The 24,354-nt window shown below is 41.3% G+C and overlaps 1 protein-coding gene across 1 annotated transcript; it reads right to left on the reverse strand.

Moving 5' to 3' along the window:
• Positions 1 to 514: 514 nt before the first annotated feature.
• On the reverse strand, positions 515 to 24,190 carry DTL (denticleless E3 ubiquitin protein ligase homolog). Its single transcript, XM_027723764.2, has 15 exons — positions 24,142 to 24,190; positions 23,880 to 24,005; positions 22,898 to 22,996; positions 22,510 to 22,571; positions 22,300 to 22,420; positions 21,762 to 21,827; positions 20,481 to 20,596; positions 19,733 to 19,806; positions 18,684 to 18,787; positions 17,602 to 17,706; positions 15,670 to 15,782; positions 11,977 to 12,066; positions 10,090 to 10,228; positions 5,578 to 6,440; positions 515 to 4,122 (listed from the first exon to the last, which is right to left on the reverse strand). Exons 1-15 carry the CDS (start codon positions 24,188 to 24,190, stop codon positions 4,033 to 4,035), a joined length of 2,217 nt encoding a protein of 738 aa, XP_027579565.1. The 3' UTR covers positions 515 to 4,032.
• Positions 24,191 to 24,354: the final 164 nt, after the last annotated feature.

A 24,354-nucleotide genomic window follows, 5' to 3' on the forward strand; every position in this document is an offset into this window, starting at 1 on the left:
TAAGAACTGCTGTACCTTAAGCAGAGTTAAAGATACCATACTGAAAAATTAAGACGGTATTTGGACTTCATTATACATAATGCTTTCTGATCTGTGAGTCTTTGTCTAGTTGCACAAGACTGGAATAATGGGTCTTCCTGTTTTGATCTAGCTGTACTTTTAGTCCTTGGAATTTTTCTGTAATGCACAAATTAAGATGGAAAGTTAGCTATTCCCAGTAGAAGAATATATAATTCAGATTGAGGCTTAAAAATGAAAGATGATCTTTGATTATAATTTTGCTTTTGCCCTTCTGGGTTCATGCTGTCCTCATAGCAACTGTGCATTATTCTATAAAACAATTGGCATGAAATGTTTTAAGGTATTTTAAAAGAAATTACGTACGGTCTCTTTCATGTTTGCTTTCTCCTCATCCTTGCTTTGCATTGTATTTGGCATTTTGTGTGGTGCAGATGGAGAACACTTCGTTATGGGCAAAGCTGTTCTTTGAAAGACAACGCATGGACACTCTAGAGTATTAGGACGTATTTTATTTATTGTAGACTGGGCCATACATAAATCAGAGAGAGGAAAAACTGTGAACCTTAAGGTTCTGTTTTTCTGTGTAGAGAAAGTGATAATTTCCACTCACTTGGAACACTTTACATCAGCTTCAGGAGGGAAAGAATGAAATTTGATTGTAAATTTGACCTGAAGATGAATGCTATTTCCCATTTGCTGCCAAACAAGTATTAGTGATGAAAAACTCTTAATATTTGACCTTGAGGAACCTCTTGAATACCCAGCTACCGAATGCTTTTGGCAAATCCCTGGCTGAAAAGCATCTATTTCTAAACAAAACTTAAGAAATTATATGCCACATACAGATAGCAACTAGAACATTTTTCAATGCCACAAGAGTGTGGTTTTCTGTGACCTCAGTAGTTAAGCAGTTTACAAGGTGGTGTGGACACTCAAAGGTAAGATGGTCCATACCGGAGGTTTCAGCCATGTTCAGTGGCTGCAAATACAATGGTGCCAGAGGAAGACTTAAGCACTTCCTGACCGACAAGAAGGGACCAACTCTACACATCAAGAGATAGTCTGACAGAATAGTCCGTTGGCGGCAAAGTTGTCCCCACATTCTCACTTCTGTACCCTCAACAGTTTCAGTATAATTAGCTGCTGAGTCAGGGAACTGAGGCAATTAAATTTAAGAGTTTTTTTTGAGGATAGCTTCCTCAAGGGACTCTTAAGTCAGTGCTGTTACCATAAGAAATGCTTACCAAGGCTTGCTGACCATGCACCTGTACAGATCCCGGGAGTGCCTCTTCAGTTTTGCAAGCTAGGTTAGCTCCAGCTGCTATTGAACTAAGCTCGTTGACCGCTCAGAGCTGAGCAGTGAGAGGCATAACTTCCAACAAAGCAGTAATAACGACTGTTGGAAATAGCACCATCACTAACTGGTGTGGTTAGTCCTAAATTCCACTCAGCAGAGGGTAAGCACTGAGGACAGAGACAAGACAACAGGAAGCACTATCATCTGCATAGAAAAACCTACAAAAGGTGGGATTTACCTATAGACATAGGATTTGAGAATAACACCTTTAAAGGCTTAATTTGATTATAAAACATGGAGGTCAGAGTTTCCGTAAATCCTTTAGAAGGAAAGAAAAATTAAGAGGTATAGCTTGCTGACTCAAAACAAGAACTCAGTTCCTTGAATGCTTAGTTAATCAAGCTTCTCAGATAAGACAGTACTGGTTACCTTGAACCACTTGGCATAATTGTATCAGCAATTTTTCTATGCTTTTGCAATTTGATTTTATCACAATACGATCAAGGCAGTTGGACATAGAAAACACGTTTCAGTTAATTCTCCTAGACTCTGAACCAGGTTGACATCAGCCTAAAAGGAAAAAAGAAAAATGCCTGGTGGTCCATAAAACAAGTTGTTCCGCTAAACAGGTACTATTTGAAAGGAGAAAATCTCACATCCCCACAGAATATTATTCATGCAAGTGGTAACCCATTAGTGTAAATCATCTCTAGACAGCTATTTATGAGATACAGGAGATAATGGTTTGGCTGCAAAACATTTCTGGAGAAGGAAAATATTACGAAAGAATGGAGAAACATGAAATCCTATTGTTGTAGTGCCTGATGACTCTCATGTACTTCAGTAGGGTTCACATCTCCTTATTCTGTAATCTGTTATTTACAAACTGCATGGAAGAATCCTGCATGAAAACCTAGTTGTAGGCAAGGGAAGTTGTACCGTACACAGCTGCTCTAATAATTAAAATTAAAACAGAATTAAATACCAAACCTACTTATTTTAGGTTATGTTTCTACTACTTCCATCTACTTTAACATCCAGAAGTAGGTTAAAGTTAAGCTAGTGGATTTTTTTATACTCTTGTTTTGCCTAAAATACTAGATATATTCAGATAATCACTTTTTAAAAATCCATTTTTTTACAAGAACTATTAAAAAAAATGCCTGAAGCACTATATTACCTTTCACAAGATGGTGGCTTGTTATTCAGTAAACAAGGAAAAGTTGTTCTGGCCCCTATTTGTACTTGAGTGCTTCTGCTAAAAGATGTAACTTGATAATAAGTACTTTTCTTTTTTAAAAAAAGCCCACTACACATTTACTTTCGCTTTCTAGCTGTAACAGACCTTTCACAAAAGCCATTTGCTCTCAAGTAATTTATTTCCCTGCAAAATACAATCTACCACATAAAACACAAACCAGCATGTCTCCTGATCGCTTGCAGCTACTACACGATTTGATGTTACTGTAAAGTAGGCATGAAAATCTGAGGTGGAAAACACAAGGTAGTTGGATCATATTCCCTTGAAATACCCCAATTCTTCTGCAGTAAAAAAACTTACTAGGGATTCTAAGGTTTTGCCTTGTTTTGAAGTTCATAGGAACTATTACACCAGAACACAGAGTAAATGCTCCAACCTAAGGATCTTCTACCAGCTCCCCTTGGGAAAAGCATGGCTGAGGAGTTACAGTGTCATTAACCAGCAGGACAGTGATCTCATTTCAGCATCAGGGATGACTTACAACGGTAAAGCATTTAATATTAATATGTAAACTCTCTCAAGTGCTTTCTAAAATGTCAATTGCCCCTCCCCCAATTTACAAAGCATTATTTTATAACTACTGTATTATGCAACTGTTACGAAGTTATGTTATAAGCAGTTACAATGCCTTTGCTACAGGCTGAATCTGTAAGAGCTGACTGAGCAATGGGCTGTTATGGGGTGCCTACTTAGGATACATCAAGCTAATTTTTCTAACACACCTTGCCAGTATCTTATTTCAGATAAACTATCGGTATCAAGAGTTGTAGTGCTGATGGTTCAAGAGGAAGTAGGTAAATACCGTAGTTTCCAGAGTGGGAGAAGAAAGGGGATAGCAAGGCAAGTACAGGCATTACATACTGGATTATACTTTGTCTCTTCTTAGAGTACAGTCACCATCAGATGGACACGAGGTGTTTAAAGTCTTTTAGATTTAATTAACACATTCCTAATTTCCCTGCTGGAAGCAGGCAGTCATTGCAGTACTAGAGGAATAACTAGAAATGCCATTCAGCATGAAAACGCTCAGATCTACCTCCAGTAAGTTTCTCTACATACATTTCCACACATACTTTTCAGGAGAGTGTAATGATTTACACGCTATTCTTAAGTATAGGCAGTTTCAACAGCAGATTAGTAACAAACTGCCAAGCTATATGTGCCTGTCAACAATAAACAGCAGAGCTGTTGCTGTCTTTGGACTATAACAGTTGCCATAAACAGTTTAATAAACACTGTTTATTAAAAAAATACATATCTGAAGTCAGTAAAGAGACCATGAGTAAGTATTGTATAGATTTTACACATTCAGCTGACTTCAACTGTTAACAGCTTTAAAAACAGGAAGACTAAAACCTCAAGTCTATGAATGTCTGACAACAAATTGTGTAATCCCGGTGCATCGTTTTTGGCGTTGTTAAGTCTGGTCTTGATACCTCAGTGTCAACATCCATCAGGTGCAACCACCGCATGCTCCTTCATTCTGTGGCTTTCTGTGGAAGTATGTGCAGATCTTCCTCATGGAAACTGAAGTGGTTGCAGCCTAGCAAGAAACAGAAACAAAAAACAACATGAAACATTTCTAGGTTAACATTCATATGCTGCAGGAGTCTCAAAGTCTCCCCTCCATCATTGCTCCAGTTTGTTCAGCTTCCCAACTAAGTTAGTAAATGAAAGGTTCTTTGCTACAATCTGTCTCACAGGTAAGACGCTTACTACCTACAAGAAACACTGTCTAAATCCTAGGGTTGTCCTACTGCCACGAGAAATGCAGTCCAGCTGCAGTTTCAGCTTCCCTATAGCAGATAAGAGAGCTGCAGATTTCCAAGATACAGGAAATTCAGTGAATGCTGCTGGGTACTCCCAGCACCTCCTCAGGCTATGAGCACAACACAGGAGAATCCCAAGATCTGAACTAGAGCACACTGGGCAGGAAAGGTAATTATCCTATAGTAATCTCTCTCCAGGGCAAAACTTTCTGTCTTGTGTTTAAACACGTACAGCATAAAGCACAAGTAGTTGTAGGTTTCCTATAACCAAGACTTGGTACAGCCACAATACGAAGAGTCCAGCTGCTAGGAATAACTTAAGGAGTAGTGGCTTAACCATGTCATATCTGATAAAAGTGTTGGAAAAGGTGAAGTCGGGTAAGAAATGAGATATCAAAATAAGCCTTAACTTCTAGCATCAGATATTCAATTGAGAGTACAACTAAAATTTGATGACTGAAAATTTACCTGACATTTACCAAAATACGACTCAAAGTCACCGAGACGAGCCAAGTTTGGTCTGTTTCAGAAAAATATAATTATAATTTCCTAGTTTGCATGTTAAAACCTCAAGCCAACTTTTTCAGCTGCTTTATGAGCTTAACTTTCATTTCAGATCCTAGGATGAGCTTTGTGCCAGGCTTCCCACACATCAAAAGCAGGATTATGTAGGTCAAATCCTGCCCTCTCTTGTTTTCCTTTGTTTTCTAGTTTTCCATTGAAGAAACTGAAGGCATTATTTAACCCCACAGTTATAACATGGGTAATAAATTCTTTTGCTACCTGAGTTAGAATTTAGCTCTTTCCTCTGATGCTAAAAGTGGTTTTCCAGTAACATAAACAGGCAGATGGGACTGTGGACACATACATAGCAGATCTGCCAGGGAAGGTGATGTCATTATTGTGCCTCTTAGAGCTGTGTTCAAGATGATGGAGACATTCTTCCAACATCTAGCTGGGGACTGCAAGGATCTCTGAGCTCCTGTGTGCCCTAAGTCCCTTTAAAATAGGGATACCACTATCCTAAAAATTCGGTTCCTGTATGGAGGGAATTAGTAGATAACAGCATTAATGTACCTGGTTTATTAGGCCAGAAATCATCCCTTTTGTCCATAGTCAAAGGGATCAGATAATTCTTTGAGTGTCCAAGGAAGAGAGAACAAACAAGTGAGGAGTGACAACTAGGGATAACTTCTTTCATGGCAATTGTTGCTGAATGCCCTACTTACAGTTTTTGGTGAAGTGGCCACTGCCACAGACTCTTGTCTTTTGGCAACAGGACTGCAAGATGATGGGGAGCTGTCTGACGTGCTCTGGCTGCCAGGTCTGCCAATCCGTAGCTTCTCTCCCAGAGCAGACAACCAATTTTTTCTTTCAGGAGAACTATTCTCTTTATCTACTACCTCAGTGCCTTTCCCACATGGGGATCTGAAAAGATGGGGGGGAGTTTGAACACCTGATGGATTAATACGGCTTCCAGAAAAGGAAGGCTCTTTTGGGCTACAGCTGGAGCCTTCGTAGTCATTAACCAAGTCAGCCTGGCTGAGACAGTCTTCATCACAAGCTTTTTGGTCTGGAATCAAGTGACACAAATTCAGTTTGGATTTCTTAACTGCATGGTCCAGTTCAGTCACACAGCTACAGGCCTGCAGACACTTGTGCCCCACATCATCCTCCTTGCTGCAGTCAAGCCTTCTCTTGGCACGCTTTTCAAATTGCGTGTGTGGTGCTTTAGGAGGGCAGGCAGCTTCCAGGAGACCTTGGGTGACTTCTGCCAGGGCTTTCCTAGGAGAAGGAGCCTTTTTCCCCACTTCTGGAGAAGAAGAGCATGGAGTCCTTGTAACCCAACGTTTAATGGACATTTTGGAGGAAGAGATCACTTTGGGAGATGCACATGGGCTGGCTTCAGTCTGCTTGGCTGGGGTGGAGGCTGTGGCCGTCTGGGATTTGAGAGCAGCCGTCGGAGTGTTTGTTGACAGCGGAAGGTCTCCAGAATAAATGGGAGCACAGGCAGCCGGCCGTGGTGAGGAAATACATGCGCTGCCCACTGTGAAGGCCTTGGCAGGAGTATTCTGTGGGCTGGCTGGCTGTCCTGATAGGGGAGAAATAAGTAGTCTGATGAGGAACGCAGAACAGCAGATTAAAGACAGCCCCGTTATAAACCCCCCTTTCAACTAGGAGATGAATTCAGTGCTGACCCTGTACCTCAGACACACCATTTTTAACTATGAAATTGTATAAAACCCTCTAATTTCAGCTAGGATATAAAATCCTATATCATATTGATAAGTATAATACAGTACATTTCTGCAATGTTTGACATCTATCCCTTCTGTAATGAGCACTCTTACATGAGCTGCAGCCACAACAAACAGACAAAACAGACCTTCCAAGCCTATCTAGCCTTGTTGGAGCCTTGCACTGATTTGGTCCAGAAATGCTGGTCTCCACCTGCACTGCCGTCTTTAACTGCTGCATAACTGAGTTGAGGGACAAAGGTACTGTAAGCAGGTCCTACAGCTAATTACAATACCAAGGAAGCCTTACACTATGATGCCCTACTATATGAATAATGCACCTAGTCAGGTGTTAATAGTTGCATATTTTAAAAATGTTAGAAGTGTGAGAACTTTCATTTTCTTGTCTTTTTGCTGGAGGATTTTCTGCAATGCTATATTAGTATGGACATGGTAGTTATTTACCACATCAAGGGAAATGTGAGAAATTCTTCACCTCATGAACAAGGACTTAAATTTCAAAGGAAATAAAATCTGTCACTGCAGTAAGTTATTTCTTTAAAACAAATGATACCCAAACAGATATTTCACAGTGGCTTTTGAGCTCATTAGCCAAGATGTAAACACTTCTGCTTGTAAAAAAGAAGTTCTGAACACCCAGCTTCTTAAAACAGTAGTCATAGATAGGGCCATAAGGACCTCACTAGCAACAATGTGAATCATATAAAGCAAACATCTTGGTCTGCAGCAATATTAGAGGGGATTCTTTCCAACAGAGAACACATTAGTGGGTTTGTTAGATGCTTGCTTTCTCATTCATCTAACTTGCAGTGAAATTAAACAGCACAGTGCCTTAGTTACTTTATGCTCTTCCACTGCTGAGCACAAGAGCACTTCATTAGAACAACGAGAAGTCTAGTGTGAATAACCTGCCATTCTCTTTACGGTGCTGGGCTGTCTCAAAAATAACATGTTCAGTGAGAGACTCTTTGATTATATACCATACTAAGCCTCTTTTGATCCTTCCTTTTACTGTATTAGCTAGTATCCAAAATACAAGTAGTGTTGCATCAGAGCAAAATTAAATAGGATCCCATATTAAAAGATCCCACATTAAAGGATCCCACTACAAATAACTTTAACACTCAGAATAGAGTTAAAGGCTCCTTTCCTGATAAAATATGCTACTTCGTAACAACTTGCTTCAATCTGGACTAAGAGAAAGTAACTGCCAAGATTGTTTCTCTTCATCTTTACTTTAATGAGCACTTACAAGACAATAATAACTCAAATGGGGAATTAGTTGCATTCAAAAATCTAAGCTCCTAGAGGCAGAAGAAAGTAACAAGCTCAGCAACTCTTGATCCACAATGACCATTACAAATTCATATAGCAGAAATATTGCATGACTAGTTGGATATAAGCATTTTCAATCCCAAACCAGTCTGAAAGCTATGCTTTGGTCATGCTGGATAATGGAAAAAGAGCTACCCTGGGAATTGGATTAGTGTCATGGCAAGAAGCAAACACAAATTTGAGATAAAGAATATGAAGATCAGGCTTTTCTTTCCCAGACTGCGTGCATGATTCAGGCTTCTACTAAGACAGGTTCAAGCTGGTTCCATTTATGCTGCCACTACACATAGTACAATACTGTAAATACCTGCAGTCAATCTGCATCACACCAAAGCAGGTTATTTCAGATATTTCCTACGTTCTCTGCCACAAATCTCCTAGAGTGATATTATCAATCTCCAGATTGATAATCTCTAAATTGTCCACGTACAGGTCTGCTCCAGAAATTTGGGTACTCAAAAATATAGAGAAAGTAGTACACCTTAGAGAAACCACAGAAGTATTTGCCAAAGCAAAGGAAACTCTGCTTGCTACCTTTGACGATATAGGTCAACAGTCAATATCCACCCTAATCCTCACAATTTGTTCCACAGAAATGGGTGGGGAACTACCTAGGTTCATTCCAGCAGGTCTGAAACAGTACTTTGCTTGCCAGCTCTGAATCAGTCTCTGCAGATAACTCCCATATTCTAAAAGCACGTGCTTTGTGTTCAGGAGCCAAGGTCAGCAGGAAGCCTGTTGTTGTGTTTGCAGTGTCTCTGTTTCCTCTTCCCTCCTGAGTTACTTTAATGCAGCAAGAGCAAGGAGAAATAAGTCATTTTTCCAGTATAATTGCCAAAGGTGACTTGTAAAGTTTTAGTGTACAACTACTTTAGGTTCCATGCTTCTGGACTAGACCTATGCCTACCTCTCTTTTGCTGAAACTATTACACAAAGAGATTTTTGAGCCTTCTCTGAAACAGAGTGTGCGCACACACAAACCATTTAGCAGCTATGAAGCAGACCTGGCACTCTCCCTCCTATTGTCCTGCAAACTTCCTGCTAGACTTGTTACTCACTGGCAAAAGGTTAGAGGTAATGCTATCCCATTAGTGGGATTTGAAGACCTTCAGCCTTTATTTGTGATAGCCAAGCTGAAATTCATTTGGAGCGTGGTTAGAAAAGATAGCTGGAATGCAGGAAGTCACACCAGCAGCTGCTGGGAAGCTATTGTATTCTTAGTTTCAGAGCTACTCTACAGAGAACTTCATCTTATTTCACTTTAAAGGGAGGGTGGTTATTTTCCTTTCACCTACTCTACTGCAATAAAATGCAGGTTTCAGACAAATCAAAGTAGTATTAAGATCCAGGATTCCATTCTTCTGGTCTAGGGTGCTACCTACCTGGTGACTACTTTCTCTACAGAGCCCAGATACATTCGCTAGCTGTGAGAGTATGCTGCATAGCTTGTCTGATTGCCTAGGCTTTGAGGAAAGGTACTGCATTTGTTCACTAGCCTTAACATGTGGATAGATGAACTGACTAATTATGAAACACTAGAGTCATATCATGATTGTCTATGTGCATTTTTAAGTACTTTTCACTACACAGCATTAGCCTGCATACAGTCAGTACCACCGATTGAACCTGAAGAGATACAATACCAGTATCTGCAGTAAAGAAATCTATGCACAATTGAACTAGTGGGCAGGAGGAAACAGTTCAGAGTTCCAAGGCTGTATGTGTGCTGTCAGACCTTTACTGGGTAAACTGGAAAAAGCATATGATCTTACTGCTCTCGGTTATTAACTGATACTAAAAAAAAAGGTGTGACTTGTTGCTACAGTGACATCTCCTTTGGCTGTTCCATTATTGAACCCTGTTGAAACCCACTGAAGATCTGGCTGCCTGAGAAACTGTATCAATGAATATTTGCCTTGTGGTCTGGTCATACAAACTAGGCCATACTTGTAAGCTCTTTCAGCCAGCTTGTCTTGTTGATGGCAGAAGTATTTACAAGTAGAAGTGTTTGTCTGGCTATATGAATTATTGCCTAATATGAAAAAAACCCCAGAAGAATAGTAAGATAAGCCAAAGCCTTTTGTTGGCAGAGAAAACAGCCAAAATTCAGAAGCCACACTGCAGAGCAAAATAGCTCAGGGGCCTTACCTGCTCCACGCTGTTCTTCTGTTTTTTTCTGAGTGACCCAGCCCACCAAATTGATTTTTCTGGATGCTGATTTCTCCTCCTCAGGAAGACGTCGTAAGCGCCAAATCCTCACAGTGTTGTCATCAGAGCACGTGGCAATCTATGGTATAAATTGGTTTATATTAGGGTATCCAAGGCACATCCTATAGAAGACTGGCCAAGTGAACTACTACAGCTATGTTTGACACACCATGCCAATATGAACGATGCTGAAGCCTGGTGAGGGGGGCACAAGATTTGACCATAAAACAAAGAAAATAACTCAGCTCTGTTTCATTAGCATACCAGAGAGCAGGATTTGCTTTAAAACACACAAGGTTGCTGCATTCATATCTTTCTGCTAGAGAAATCTCAGTCACCATCAATAGTTTGCCTTGCAGTGCTCTGCTCAGGAAGTCATGGCACATTTTGAGTTTTCAATCACTCAGAAGACAAAAGCAGCCATGCTGGTTTTTGCAAATGCACCTCGTTCTCTGTCTGTTGCTCAGGACCTCTTCTGCTCAAGGACAAACATTTGCAGCTGAGAAGGTGACACTGGAAGGCTGTTGCCCTGGCCTTAAGCGCTATCTCTTCCGAGTCAGATGTCAGGAGTATCTGGCAGAGAAACCAACTCTGCTAGAAACATTGGTCTAGATTCCTGCCGCAGCACCACGCTCTCCAAAAGGATCTGTGGAATCTCAAACGAAGAAGCAGTAGGACCAATCTAGCCCACATTTTATGGCTCTCTTTAGACAGATTAGCTGGTGACTCAATCGGGAATCAGCAGAAAGTAAAAGGAAATGCTGTGGTGAAAGTTCACAGTAATCTCAATGGGAAAGTTACTCTACTCTGACCTTTGTCACACCGATGTTGTCCCTACAGAAAGCAACTTTGCCTCTCAAATCACTCCAAGCAGCTTCCTGACCTGTCTTAGCACCACATTTTCCAATTCATGCTTTGTCATCTGAACAATGGCTGACTATTTCCCCAGTGTGAATAATGATTTTAAAGGTTGAATTGGTCTGCCTTTCCAACACATCATGATCAGGATGCTGGGCTATCTCTAGATCACAGATTTCATCTAAAACGCCTGTTCTCGTATTGTGCGTCTTACACAACCAGAACAATTCCACATTTGCCTGCAAGACTTCCACCCTCCTACACTGCAATGCTTTTCTGAAGACCTGGTGCTGCCATGCAAGGTAGGGAAAGTGACTGACTGGCTTAACACTGTAGGATGAAAGAAACTCTGGCTATTACTACAACACTGTCCAGGATTTTTCAGGGTTACTTCTCGTTTTGAGCTAGGTTGAACATTTGAACTGATCTCCTACTGCAGTTGTTTTCCTTTTTGTAATACCTGGTGAATAATTACTGACCCAATTTCACTGTAGGTTTTTTTGTCATAAAAACAGCTCAGATTTTGAAAAAAGGTCACAATGAAAAGAGTTTTTTAATATGTTTTTTAAAGGGCATTCAAAACTAGCAGATGTATCAATGGTCAGAAGGAAAGCAAGATGAAAAAATGGAACAACAAAACAAGCTTTTGGCTTACAAAAGCCCTGATTAAAGGATGTCAGTTTTGTCTCTTATAGGTAGTATCATAAGCTCTCACTAAGAGGTCTTTGTTGATATGCAATTTTCTAGGAGTTTTCAAATAGCCTAAATTATTTGAAAATAATAAAAAAGCTCTGATACGTTGTAGTCATATGACAAGCTTGTATTACTGTCCCACAAAATGAACATTTTTAAAAGTTATTGACTGAAAATTTTCTCCCAAATAAACAAAGACTGCTGCAATTTTGAAAGCAGATGTTGCCACATCACATGTATTGTTTCATGGGAAAGACCATTTTCCAGGAAACAAACCTTAGTGTAGTCTGAAGGACACCAAGCAATGGAGGTAACTTCTTGAGAGTGACCAAGGAGTATCCACGGAGGAAGGCTGGGCTCAGAAACCTTAAAAATTCCATAGAAAAACAAGTATACAGTCAGAAGGCATGCAGCCTAATATACATCTTTAAGACCACCGGTGAAGCATGTAAATACTTTCCATCTTCCCTGTATGAAATGCATAAATCAAACGCACTCGGGCTGTCATCATGATGCAACAACTGACAGAGCCCTAAGAATCAGTTCATGTTTCATTTCTAGAGGTGAAGCAGCTGGTCAGCACTGAGATGTACTGACTTGCCTGGAAACACTTGTTCAATTCCTGCTACACACAGGATTTCTGCCTCCAGAGTTGTCAGCCCAAAACACAACACAAGCATTTTAAGGTATTAAGTACCTCTACTTGTTCTATGTAAGATGCTTAAATTTTGGGAGGCTCATAATTTGAATCAGGACAGGCAAATACATTCCCAATCAAAAGTCAATGGATTAATAATAAAATGAAACTGCCACAAACACAATTCTACAGATGAACCTTCACTGGCTTTGCACTAGCATTTGTCTGACTGTGCCTCCTCCAGCCAACCAGTTGCTCCAGAGATCCTTTTAAGAGTTCATAAAAAAGCTCTCTAAATTTTGCTCATTCAACTGATCTCCATTTCTCTTAGATTTTTATGAAGAATGTTTCTCCTTTTCTACAGTATTGCTACTTATCTTTGACTACAGCTCCTGTAAGTGACAGACAGAGCTGAAGCCAGCATTAAAGTGGCCCAAAGAAGAAAACACATGCATACACACACACCTCTACACACTCACAGAGATTCTATCCAAGTTTTCCTTGCTTTCAGCAGGCAATCCTTTCTGGAGCTATGAGTCACCATCATTGATGTGACATTTTAAGGGGAATTTATCAAGGAATTTGAATAAATGACTAAGTGAATGAACAGATCCTTTACTGTGTGGGAAAAGGAGTAGACATTACATACATACACAGGTTTCAAAGGAAGATGCAAGACCTTGGGAAAGGCTTTTGAGTTACACACAAGTTTTTCTCTTGTGGATCACCTCCAACAAAAGCCTGCAAAACTGCAGTTGAATATCCAGCTTCAGATCTTAGAAGTTGTTCTGATACAAAGAGGTTCATCTTAATAGGACACTTTTTTTCCCCTGGCATAGTAGAGACAATCACTTGACCAAATAGCCACTAAATGCCCTGGTCAGAGTATTCTCTTCTCTTCTCTGCTAAAACATGCAATACCATGGAAACAAAATCCCTGTGTAGGGAACAAACAACAGGATACCTTGGTGCAGAGAACACCTTCATTTACATTTAATAGCAGTCTTGCTATACACTCATAACAGCCACAGTAGCTGTCCAGTAGCCACTGATCACTGAAAGGAATGCAGAGTAAGAGAATTACCCTTTTTGGGATGCAGTGGTTTTATGCTATACTAGTGTAAATTAACCAACTATCCCCAAGATATATTACTGTGAAGTGAAGAGGGACGCATAGTTATAGCTGTGTCCACTGTGTTTGGCAGAAGACAGTTGGTCAGTTTGTGCATGTCAAGTCAGGATTAGCCACAGCACATGCTGCTTTTTTTGTCTGATTTGACAGGATATTGTTGGGGAAGTGAGACCTATTGCAGAAAAGTTAAAAAGAGAAACCAAGGAAATGAGACTTTTTTTAGTTACTCTACTCACTGAAACAGCTGTTATATCCATTTTCAAGATTCAGCATAAAATGGCATATCTAGTTTTATGCACCATGATACAGAAGCACGTACATTCCAGTTCTGAGACAGACCAAAGCATAAGTTGATCACCTTGGAGTGATCTGCATCAAAGGATTGAAAGAACAATGGAAGTACACATCTATAAATGGTATTGTATTATTACCAGGAAGGTATCTCAGTTAGGTACCATCTTTGCAGAAAAAGCTCTGCTCTTTGCTTTTAAAATCTTATGATTGTTCAAGAGTCAGTTCATTAATCAATGAACTTGTAATTTACAAAAACCAAACCCAACACAATAAAGCAAGTGTGCATTGCCTGGAAGTGATTTATATATGAAAATAGACTGAAATAGCATCCTCGTCAGCAATAACTTCTCCCCACAGTGTTCTTTCTGAATTGCTCACCCAAACACAAACTTAGCACTGCTGCAAAGTTTCTCAAAGAAATAATCTGAGTGGACAAGGCCTCTGCCCTTCATCCCTCTCTAGATCTGGAAAGCTAGCCCTCTTCATTAAGTTCCTTCTAACATTACCTGTTAATTGCACATGTAATATCTAACCGTGTTTTTTTCACAGCAAAATAAGTCCTCATCCCATGAAAAGATACGTATGTTTCAGAGTCAGTAAAATCTATCAACATTTACATTAAGAAGCCTGGGATAGGACAGATCTTGAAAGAGACAACTTTGCTGGAAGTCCCACTTTCCGACATGGCTATGAGATTAAAATAAAAGTAATCATCTGACGATTAATTTTATAAATATGTAATATGATCTGTCACTCATATGCAACAGCAACAGAAGCCTTCTGTATATTAATGCATTTTAAATGTGCTTAAATGCTTAAATTTTGAGATGTAATGACATCCTTGAATACTCTCAACTGTGTCCCAACGTGTGTTCCAAGAAAGTATCAAAACACTCGAACGCAGAATGTGCAACTCAAGTTTGCACAGGCATTTTTGCTGAACTTGCACAAGAACATGAGGAAAGTTAAAATTACCCCACTTGGCATAGGAATAGTCATGCTACCACACTCCTGCTCCTAATGAGTAAGCAACCCAGCTGCTTACAAATGTTCTTCAAATCAAAGAGGCTATATGCTCAAACTGCAGTCTCAGCAGGCTGACCTTCTCCTCTGCAAGATTTGTATTTTACTTTCAAACTCACTGTAAAATGGGTAAACAAGTCAACATTCCCTAAAAATTACCCCAAACCTGAAATAGGCAGTCACCTGTGGTTTCTGTCTATTCTGCTTCTGTAAGAAGTCTACTCTGTTCCCATATGGGTGTCCAGTATGGAGAACAGAACTCAAAGCATGCCTTATTCTGAGGTCCCTGCTATTATCTTGGTGACATTTGCATTTCCTACACGTCAGTGCAAGATGTCAAGTGACAAAGCCTCTCAGCTGTCAGACAGTGTTTTGGAAATTTGCTGAAGGCTCTGGCTGAGCACTTGCTGCAATATGAAGGCTTTAACTATTGTAAATTAAGCATAAGAAAAAGCTATGTCTGAAGCAAGACCTGGAAAAAGGGGAAGTTGGGGGAAAAGTGCCCTTTAAAACAATTAAACTTTTAGGTTTCTGCTAATGAGTTCTATTGCTAAATATGAACCAAGAACTGTCTGTCTACTTGTCATAGCTGGCTGTATCAATAGGATTGAAAGAGGATTTTAAGGCCCATTAAAACAGATTAAGAACAGCAACTTGCAATAAGCAGCAGCAATGAGAGATGTACTGATGGCAGGAGGCTACCTCTGTTTTACATTAAAGTTACATCGAGCCTTGACAGCAACATACACACTCTGGGCACAGCGTGCCAGGGCTAACCCCACGCTGCTTTGAGGAGGACTGGGAGGCAAGGAGTGTCCTCCGTGAACATGAAAAGCAAGAGCAGCTCCAGGCTGCATGCTTGGTTCTCACCCAATTGCCTCACCTTCCAGATGTATGCGTTGCAGTCACTGGAACCACTGACCAGGAACTGGTCGTCTGGGCTGGTGCTGGATTTGATGTAGAAGGTTGAATTCTGGTGCCCACTGAAAACAGCCACTGTGAAGAGAAAATTAAAAAAAGATGAATAAAAGCCCCACTCAATGCACAGCCCTGGAGTCAGTTGCACAAGGAGTGCTGATCTTACAGGCTTTTCCTGTCTAGCCACGAATCCTTTGGAGAAAGTGGTTGCATTGCTCCCTTGCTCTGGGGCTCCTGTGGCAGGAAGTTTTTATTATTCTGCGGGAGCCCTTCAGGGTTCCCAAACAAAGCAGTGGCAATTTAATTAAAGCTTTAGCAGACTCAGACATCACTTGGGCTGCCTCACTACTCTGGTTCAGGGTCCTTGTCTCTTCCTCCCTCGGCCGCCATCACCAGTCCCGTTACATCAAAAAGGGCAGTCACAAAGTAAGGGCCTTCTTCCACACAGGTGGCAAATTGCTGACATTCCCCCTACTGGGAGGACCTTCAGAGCCAGCAGCTGGCACAAGACTCCAGTGTGGATCTAGAACACTTAGCCACACCATGTCCTGTTCTCTCAGTGGGGCAGGAAGGGCAAATTTCTCAGCATAGCACCAGGTGGGGCTGGCACTTCCTCCTCCAGCCTTCTTTTAGCAGTAGTTCTCATGAAGGAGACAACCCACAGACCAGAGGACACGTGGCTGCCTTTGTCAGTCTTTGAAAAATCCCTTAATTTTTTTTGCCCACAGATCTCTCAGTGCAGCAGTTACCAGACAGCAAATCCCCTCCTAAACCAGGCAGCAAGTCCTGTTACAGTGAGGATTTTCTGACGTCCCCCTCTGCAAAATAAAGCTGCTTCAATACTGGATAAAAGCAGTTGGAACAGTGATTAAAGCTGGCGAGGGCGGAGAGAGGCACAACCTGCGGGCAAGCGCTGCCCTCTGTGGGAACCACCGCACACCGAGAGGCTGCACGTGTTCCATCCAGCTGGATGAATGGAGGTTGCTCCCTAGGTTTTATCGGCTGCACACAGAAGGCAAGAGCTCTGTGAGGAGGCTGAGGAGTGCTTTGGTGAGAGCCTGCTCCTGTGAGGGAACAAGCCAGTGAGCCCATTTCCACATCTTGGCAATGGCACCCGGGGTTAACCTCAACAACCAAGCTATTAATATTTACTAGTTGCACCACTTCTCCACTCTGGAAGCATTCCCACCCACCAGACCGCCTTCCTGAAGAGCAGACAGAAGGATACACTGTTCATTTAATTTCAGACAACTGAGAGACTGAGAAAAGGCAATGGAAAATACGTCATGTGTCTGGTTGGAATGCATCTAACAAGTTTTGCCACTTTCTGAAAAGCAGTCACTGGCCTATGACAAAGCAGCTTAGTGTATTAAAGGCTGTGGGCAATCTTGTACATGTAAAGGTCACAGCTGCAGAGCTGAAGGAATCTAAAAATGCTGGGGATCCTTTCTCCCAGGAACTGTGGTAGAAGTTAAATTTAAAAGGCACTTTAAAATACCCAAATACAATGTGTCAGGTGATCATTTTATGTAGATTCATATCTAAGAGTCTGAGAAACCTGTGACTGCCAGTAAGCAGAAGATTCAAACTTGCTTCAGGTGGGTAGCAGCTGGACACTGGCCATTCCTCACCAGGGAACTACAGCCAACATGTAAACTACCTTCAGTCTCTGGGTGAACCAGTATCTGCACTCATAAAAGTTTTTGTGCTGTTAATTTTGCGTGGATGGCTTAATGCAAAATATGAATCTCTCCCATATAGCTTTAGAGATAAGAGCATGGAATAGGTTTCCTAAGTGTTGAACCTGGTCTCTGTCTCTCTAAGTCAGAGGGATAGACTTGCCTTTCTATTCTCTGTAATATCTATTTTTTGCAGCTATTTCCACAGATATGCTTACCTGGAGCAGTCTTTAAACTTGTCATATTGAACATGTAGATACTGTCATCAGTGCAGTTAGCAAACAGATTAGTACCAGTGGAATCCAAAACTAGGCTAGAATATCCTATAGACAAAGAGAGAAGTTCTTTGTAAGAAAAAACATTTGGAAACCAGGAGTTCTCAAAGAAATGCCCAGAGAGTGAAATTTGGAAAGGATTTCTAACATGTATGAGATTGTCATTGGAAAGTGTGTATGTTTGACAGAGCACTTGCTGAAGAAGGAAAGTTTCTAGAATAACATCTACATATTCTCATAACAATTCAGGGTGGTATTTAGAAAGGAATCACACCTTCAGAGCAGGCCAGTGATTTATTTGATGGTTTCAAAGAGATAACAGGAACAACCAATTGCAGAAGCAGAGATGAAAAATAAATGGAAACCCTTGTGCTTTGATACAATAAGCTATCCTCTGATTTGCTAGTGATTCAGATTCAAGAAAAATCTTTCCCTGCAGGCAAATTATTTCACAACCAGCTCTTCGAGGATTTCCCTCATGTCCTCGGGACTGACACTGACCATTACCACATCAAGAGAGTTGATTAGACAAATCATCAGGAATTACTGTGTGGCATCAGAGCACTGTAAGGCACTAAAGATACAAAGAAGACAGAAAAACACGTACAGGTGTGCTATCCTTTTTATAACAAGCAGCTTCAAGAATAGTTTGACTCTGGATGGTGATAATGTAAAAACCCAGACCGGTCTGTTGTCTTTGGAAGATATAATGCAAAGAAAGCAGTTCAATTTGAATTTTACTCATGTATGAAAAAGATTAGCTAAATTCCTTATCAAGAGCTCTACTGTTCCCTTATCTCCATTTATGAAAATGTACTACTGAAGCCTTTGCAAGTTTTTATCATTGGTGCAATAAAAAAGTGGGGCACTTTCACTCTTAAACTTGAAAATTTGGTATTGGCAATCAAAATACTCTGTGGAGTTTGCCAGTCTGATCAATAACTGGCTTAAAAGATAAGAGATGTCACTGTCACTACTTCTTCAATTCACTTTGCACTTCAACAAATGCATCTCCAATAACTTACCAAGTTTGCGAGTACTGGTTCCAGGGTAGCAAAAAGACCTGCAGGGCACCGGGTCCTGACGGTAAGCAGCATAGTTCTTACGCAAGTCCCAGACTTTGATCACACTGAAATAGAAAAGCACGCACAAGTGTCTTCAACTTCAAAATTTCTCTTGCAATGCTGACTGGGCCTTCTAAGAGCACAGGAAGTCAGGTTGCTCATTCCTGAGGAGTGTCCAGTGCTAAGGAGACAAGAACTGAGCAGAAGCAGCGCAGAGATGTGCTGAAAGCAAAACAAGCGCTCTGCTGGATATGGACGAGGAGGCAGCACTGCCTTCTGTAACTAACACAAGATAAAACAAGAGCCTGCAAGCCAACTTTCTTCAACTAGTAAAAGGTAATACAAGGATGCCTTTTACTTCTGACATTTGTGAGTAGTAGTTTTAGTCTGTAGTTTTAAAAATTAAGTCTTTCCCTTTTTCCCTTGCTCTTGGGGACCAAGCCTCTGTCATGAGCAGAAAAGTCAATGTTATCTGCCCCAGAAAGGCTCTGAGCACATGGAACCTGCTAAAGAATTGAATCCAAGAGGGTAATTTCCATGCTTATCAATGAGACAGTTTGCTTGAGCTCCAAGATGTTGCAATGGATCTGGCACCTAAAAGAACGCATCTTTTGTAACTCAAGGCAACATTTTCTCAAGCACACCTACACATATCCAGGCACCAAGCACCCACTCACATCACAAAACAGCTGTATAACAATAGTCTATGTGTGGTCTCAGAAGTCCATGAGAACAGAGAGAGAAAGATAAGAATTGCTCTCATTCTGCCCCATACCTAGGACACCAAAACGAGCATTTACCATATATGCACAATTTGTCCAGTGCTGCAATCTCCAGTAAGGAAGTAAAGCAGCATTCAGCTTTGCCAATGCAAACTGACAGCGTAGCTGTTGATTCTACCTAGCAATAACTCTAGCCTTGTGCACCGAGTGATCTTAGAAAAAAAATCTCCTAATCTTTTTATGCCACTAAGAAGAGCACACAGACAAGGAAGCATCCTCCCTCCTTACCCATCAACAGCTCCTGCAGAGATAAGAGTGTGCTCGTCCTGAAGCAGCACCACAGTTACACTCTGCTGGAAATCCTTAAAAAGAAAAGAAAAAAAAGAACTTTATTTTCTTTTAAGGTCAGCAAGATCTTGCTGCTTAGTTGAAGGCCAAGTGAATACTGAGAAAACCTCCTCCCTCTAGCCACACAGGAGAACCTGGAAATACCAGATGTCATTAAGGACACAACAATCCTTCAAACACTCCCACCAGGGAAATTGCTGCTGAGCAGTGAGTGTCTGGGCAGAAGTTTGAGGTTATACCTTTCAGGTCAGAGATAAGAGAGCTGCTTTTATCGCAAAGTTTAATAGATTAAATATTACCAGGTCTTATTCCAATAAGGCAGTAATTTGTCAGGTCACATTAGGGGGAGAAAAACACAGAAAAAAAATAAATATTACAACCCTTGCCATTTCCCCCCCTTCAAAATGCTGGCTATTCCTTTCCTCTCTGGGAAGAAAAGATGTATTTTCACACAGCATTTGCACAAAGTTGGCTTTGATGGCACATGGGTTGTTAGGCAACTAAACAAAGTCTAAAATTAGCCATAGCAAGTGACCATGACACAAAAACCTACTTCTGCAAAGATAAATGGAAGCATTTACCACATACAAGCCACATATTTCTCGCTATGTTTACTTAGGAAGACTTCTATGCATAACAGTGTCCCCAGAAGAGAGGTTTATGCTTTGTTTGTTCCCCGGATACCTACCACCAAGGGAGCAAGTCCTCTTAAGTTCTGCCTCTTCTTCTTAGGTTTGGAAGGAGTCTGCTTGTCAGCCACATTGTGTGCACCACTGATTTGTTTCACCTGCCTGTAAAATCCATCTGAAAGAAATCAAAGGCATCTCAATTAATACTTTCCATGCAATTTCCCTGTCACTTTAATAAAACAGGCATCAACTTGGAATTAGTCCTAAGAGGTGGCTGAGACAAACCTTTAAAATCATTCATGTATTCTGAAAACAAAAATTGTTAGTTATATATGAAACTGGTGAGAATACAGTAAGCACCAGGAATATATAATGCAAAAAATTACAAAGGTCAGTGTAGCATTGACACTGAAACTAAAACTGAGCAGGCTGCCTTTAGAAATCATTACCCCCGGTTTGGTTTTCAGCATGCACCTGGTCTGGAGCATTCAACTCATCCCAAGCGGAATTGCACTCACAGTGCTTTTCTACTCTATTTTATAATTTTCTATTTAGTCTTTTGTCTGCTACTTCTCACTTTATGAAACTTACTGCTTTACTAGAGTAATGCAACTTTCTTACTTTTTTTTCCCTACACGTTCCACTTCAATCATGTGGAGTCTCTCTTTTCCCCCACTTGTCCATTGGAAGAGCCAGGGAATCTGGGACAGATGGAAGATCAAGACATGTTCTGGCAGTGCAGGCAAGGAAGCTGCTCTGACAGAGCAGAAAACTGGGAAAAAACATAAGGGCATAACCTGACTGGGGAAGGAGAAGCTCCAGGAAACAGAAAGAGAGGAGCAGAATGAGCTCACCCTTACATTTACAGTAGGTCTTCCCACAATATACTCAGTTGCTGCCAGCACTCACAAGCTCCTTTGCTTCTGCTGTTCTTGCCTTCTTTCCCTCTCTGGCAGAAGCCTTTCCAGCTTTTCTTCATCCCTCCAGATGGCTCTGACCTAAGCAGTCTCTCCCAGCTCATCTGTTTTTTGTGCTGTCCTAACAGGGATGTATTCTGTTCCCCCTTATCTCCTTACCAACACACAGGGTATTATCAAGCCAGCATGTGTATCATGCAGCAAACCTGAGACTGTTACAAAGTGGAAAAATGCATCATACATAGAAGAGATACCTATTCCATTCCTTTACGGTACCAAAGTAGTAGTTATGTGACAATCCTTCCCTTTTACTGAAGTTTTGCCTATATCGTAATCAAAAGCATTAGTCCAACAAGTAGCTCTGAGCAGTACTTTTACATGAGATACCCAGCTTTTTTCATACATATATGAAAGTTCATTTACCTTTCTTGTTGCATCTGGTATCCCAAACCATGATGTTTCCATCTCTGCCTCCAGTACAGAAGACAGCTGAGAGGGAGAAAAAGAGTGCTATTAGCTTCCAAAAGTGTTAATTTAATTAACTGAATCCAATACAATGACATCTATGCACTCTGGCTCTTCTGCCTCAACACTTGAGATACCAGTCCTAGAAATACGAAAACCAGGCCATTGTTTTGCCATGCTTTTTGACTAGTTTTCTTACTTTTCCTATTCTTTTTTTCTTTCCTAATACTCTAGAGAAATCTACTTATGAAAAGCATATTCACACACTTATGTATGGAAGTAAATATTCTATCTTAACTTTGCCCAAGAACGGAAAAGTGCAGATGTCAGCATCACAACACCATCGAGTTCCAGCAAGTTAGTTCTGCTTCTCTGGCTGGGTCCCTCCTCAGTAGGCCTGTGATATCTGTACCTGTCAGTTTCCAAAGCCCTTTTTTAGCTCTTAAAGTACTTTGCCAGAGAGAAAGAGGAACAAATAGGGAATATCAACATTTACCTTTCTCAAATCTAGAAAAAGCAACTGACTTGAGGCTACACTGATGACCTTTGCATATGCCAAGAAGCTCGCCGGCTCTCACATCCCACACCTTGGCTGTCTGATCTCCTGAAGCAGTGACCTTCAGAAGCAAAAATAAAAAGCTTTAGTCTTTTTCTGTACACAGTCGCCAAAGCATTAAAAACAGTTAGAAGGCAAAAGACTGCTTACAATCCTGTGTTCCCCTGGTACCCAGGCAAGGTCAAATACAGCATTTGAGTGAGCCTGCCATTCTAACAAGAAAACAAAAGTCAAGATTAGTTCAGTGCATTGCAGCACAATATTTTGCAGAAGACTAAAGGACATCAGACACTGAAATCAGAAATCTTGTCAACAGCTTGCTTAGGCATGAAAAACAACATAGAACAATTCACCTACTACTGCTGTTGTAAGAGCACATTCATGCTCCTACTCTGTTAAGAAGACTCAGCAAAGTATGTGAAAGGATTTAAATACTGCCTACATTTATGTTTTAATGACTTGCAAAAAGCTTACTTTGATTCCAGTAAATCCCATACTTGTTATACCAAATGAAGATTACCTTCTACTCAACACTTACCTTTAAAGATGAGTTTCCTGGTAGCTTGAGCTTCAGTATCATAGAGTCTAACAAATCCTTCTTCATTTGTAACTGCTAGTACATGCTCCCAATTCGGTGCTGAAAATAAATTGAAACATAATATATTATGTAGCTAATTCATACTCATACCCCTGTTCTTTGTGAAGGGACACAGACTCTTTAAATAGAGTACACAGCAAATAGATAGCTGCAAAATAAACAGTATTTACATAGCAACTTAAATATTCAAAATGCAGAAATATTGGCAAGCATTTTTTCTAGACGTTCCATTCAGGAGTAACTGCACATGGGCAACCAAATGGCTCCAGGAGCAACTTTTGAGATAGTGGCCTCTTTCACCAGTTATAATCGTTCTCTAGTTATAGTTTTCTCTGTCTATGCTATGTATCATCTACAGCCTCCAGCAGTTTTCATGATCTGAGTTGGAAAAGCAGGAAGCTGCCTTGGAAAAACGTAAGAGCTCACGTTGAAACCAGAGTACTAAGAATGAAAGAGTTTTGCCCTAAAAATCCAGGAGCTTCCATGTTTACTCCACTACATGCTCACCGTGGAGAAATGCTGTGTGTTAACAGCCTGGTGACATGCATCCACCTTTGGTTTCTACAAACTGTTCTCCATGCATCTTTTATCTATTTTGAACAAACCCCAGTTTTTCACCTATGTAGCCTCGCACTGTCACCAAGAGGACATACCTTGAAACAGACACAGCTGAAACAAAGAGGTATTAAAATAAATGCTTTGTAGTTGCTTCTTTAAGGGAATACTTTCCATCAGTATATATAGAAGCACCACGATCCAATGTATATCACATCTAGAAGCAAGTGCACTTTTACCAGCTCACTTTAAAACAAGAAAAGTCTGAAACCAAATCATGAGACAGAATCAAACAGGAACAACAAAAAAAGCTGACAGCAGTGCCCACACCCTGGCCTCCAAAAGGGTTTTCAGAAGGTGACTTTACCTGTAGAAAAGGTGCAGCCGAAAGGAGGGACCGGCAACCCCGTTTCCCCATAAGACAGGTGGTCATCTTCCTGGCTGCACTGGTAGCCATCTAAGAGATGCTGCAGGGGAAGCGGCGGGGAACGACCTGCAACGGGACAGACGGACCGTAAGCGCACCAGACACAGCCGGCTCGGGCGCCAGGAGCCCCGAGGCCGCCGCAGGGGCTGTGGAGGGGCGCGGGGGCAGGTCAAGATGAGGAGCGGTCGTGCCGCGGTACCCACGGTCGGTGGTGGCGGTGGCGGCGCGGCGGAGCAGCGCGCGGCACAGCATGGCCGGGCGGACACGGCCGGTGCGCGCCAATACAACTCCCGCCAAAACGACCGGCCCGCCAAACCCGCGGCGCGCTCTCATTGGCCGGCGGGAAGAGCGAGGCGCCGCGCCCTCCTCCTCTGATTGGGAGTTGGCGGTGCGGGGGGCGGGGCTTCCGGGCTGCC

Source organism: Pipra filicauda, unplaced genomic scaffold (genome assembly GCF_003945595.2).
Source record: "Pipra filicauda isolate LSUMZ 115617 unplaced genomic scaffold, ASM394559v2 scaffold221_size1283894_pilon, whole genome shotgun sequence".
Lineage (NCBI taxonomy): Eukaryota > Metazoa > Chordata > Aves > Passeriformes > Pipridae > Pipra > Pipra filicauda.

Excerpts from the sequence above, each read along its gene's own strand:
- DTL (XM_027723764.2), bottom strand. The coding sequence starts at position 24,190 with ATGCTGTGCCGCGCGCTGCTCCGCCGCGCCGCCACCGCCACCACCGAC. Across the intron at positions 17,707-18,683 it reads AACCAGTACTCGCAAACTTG|GATATTCTAGCCTAGTTTTG; the intron begins GTAAGTTATTGG and ends CTTTGTCTATAG. Across the intron at positions 6,441-10,089 it reads AGAAGAACAGCGTGGAGCAG|GACAGCCAGCCAGCCCACAG; the intron begins GTAAGGCCCCTG and ends CTCCCCTATCAG.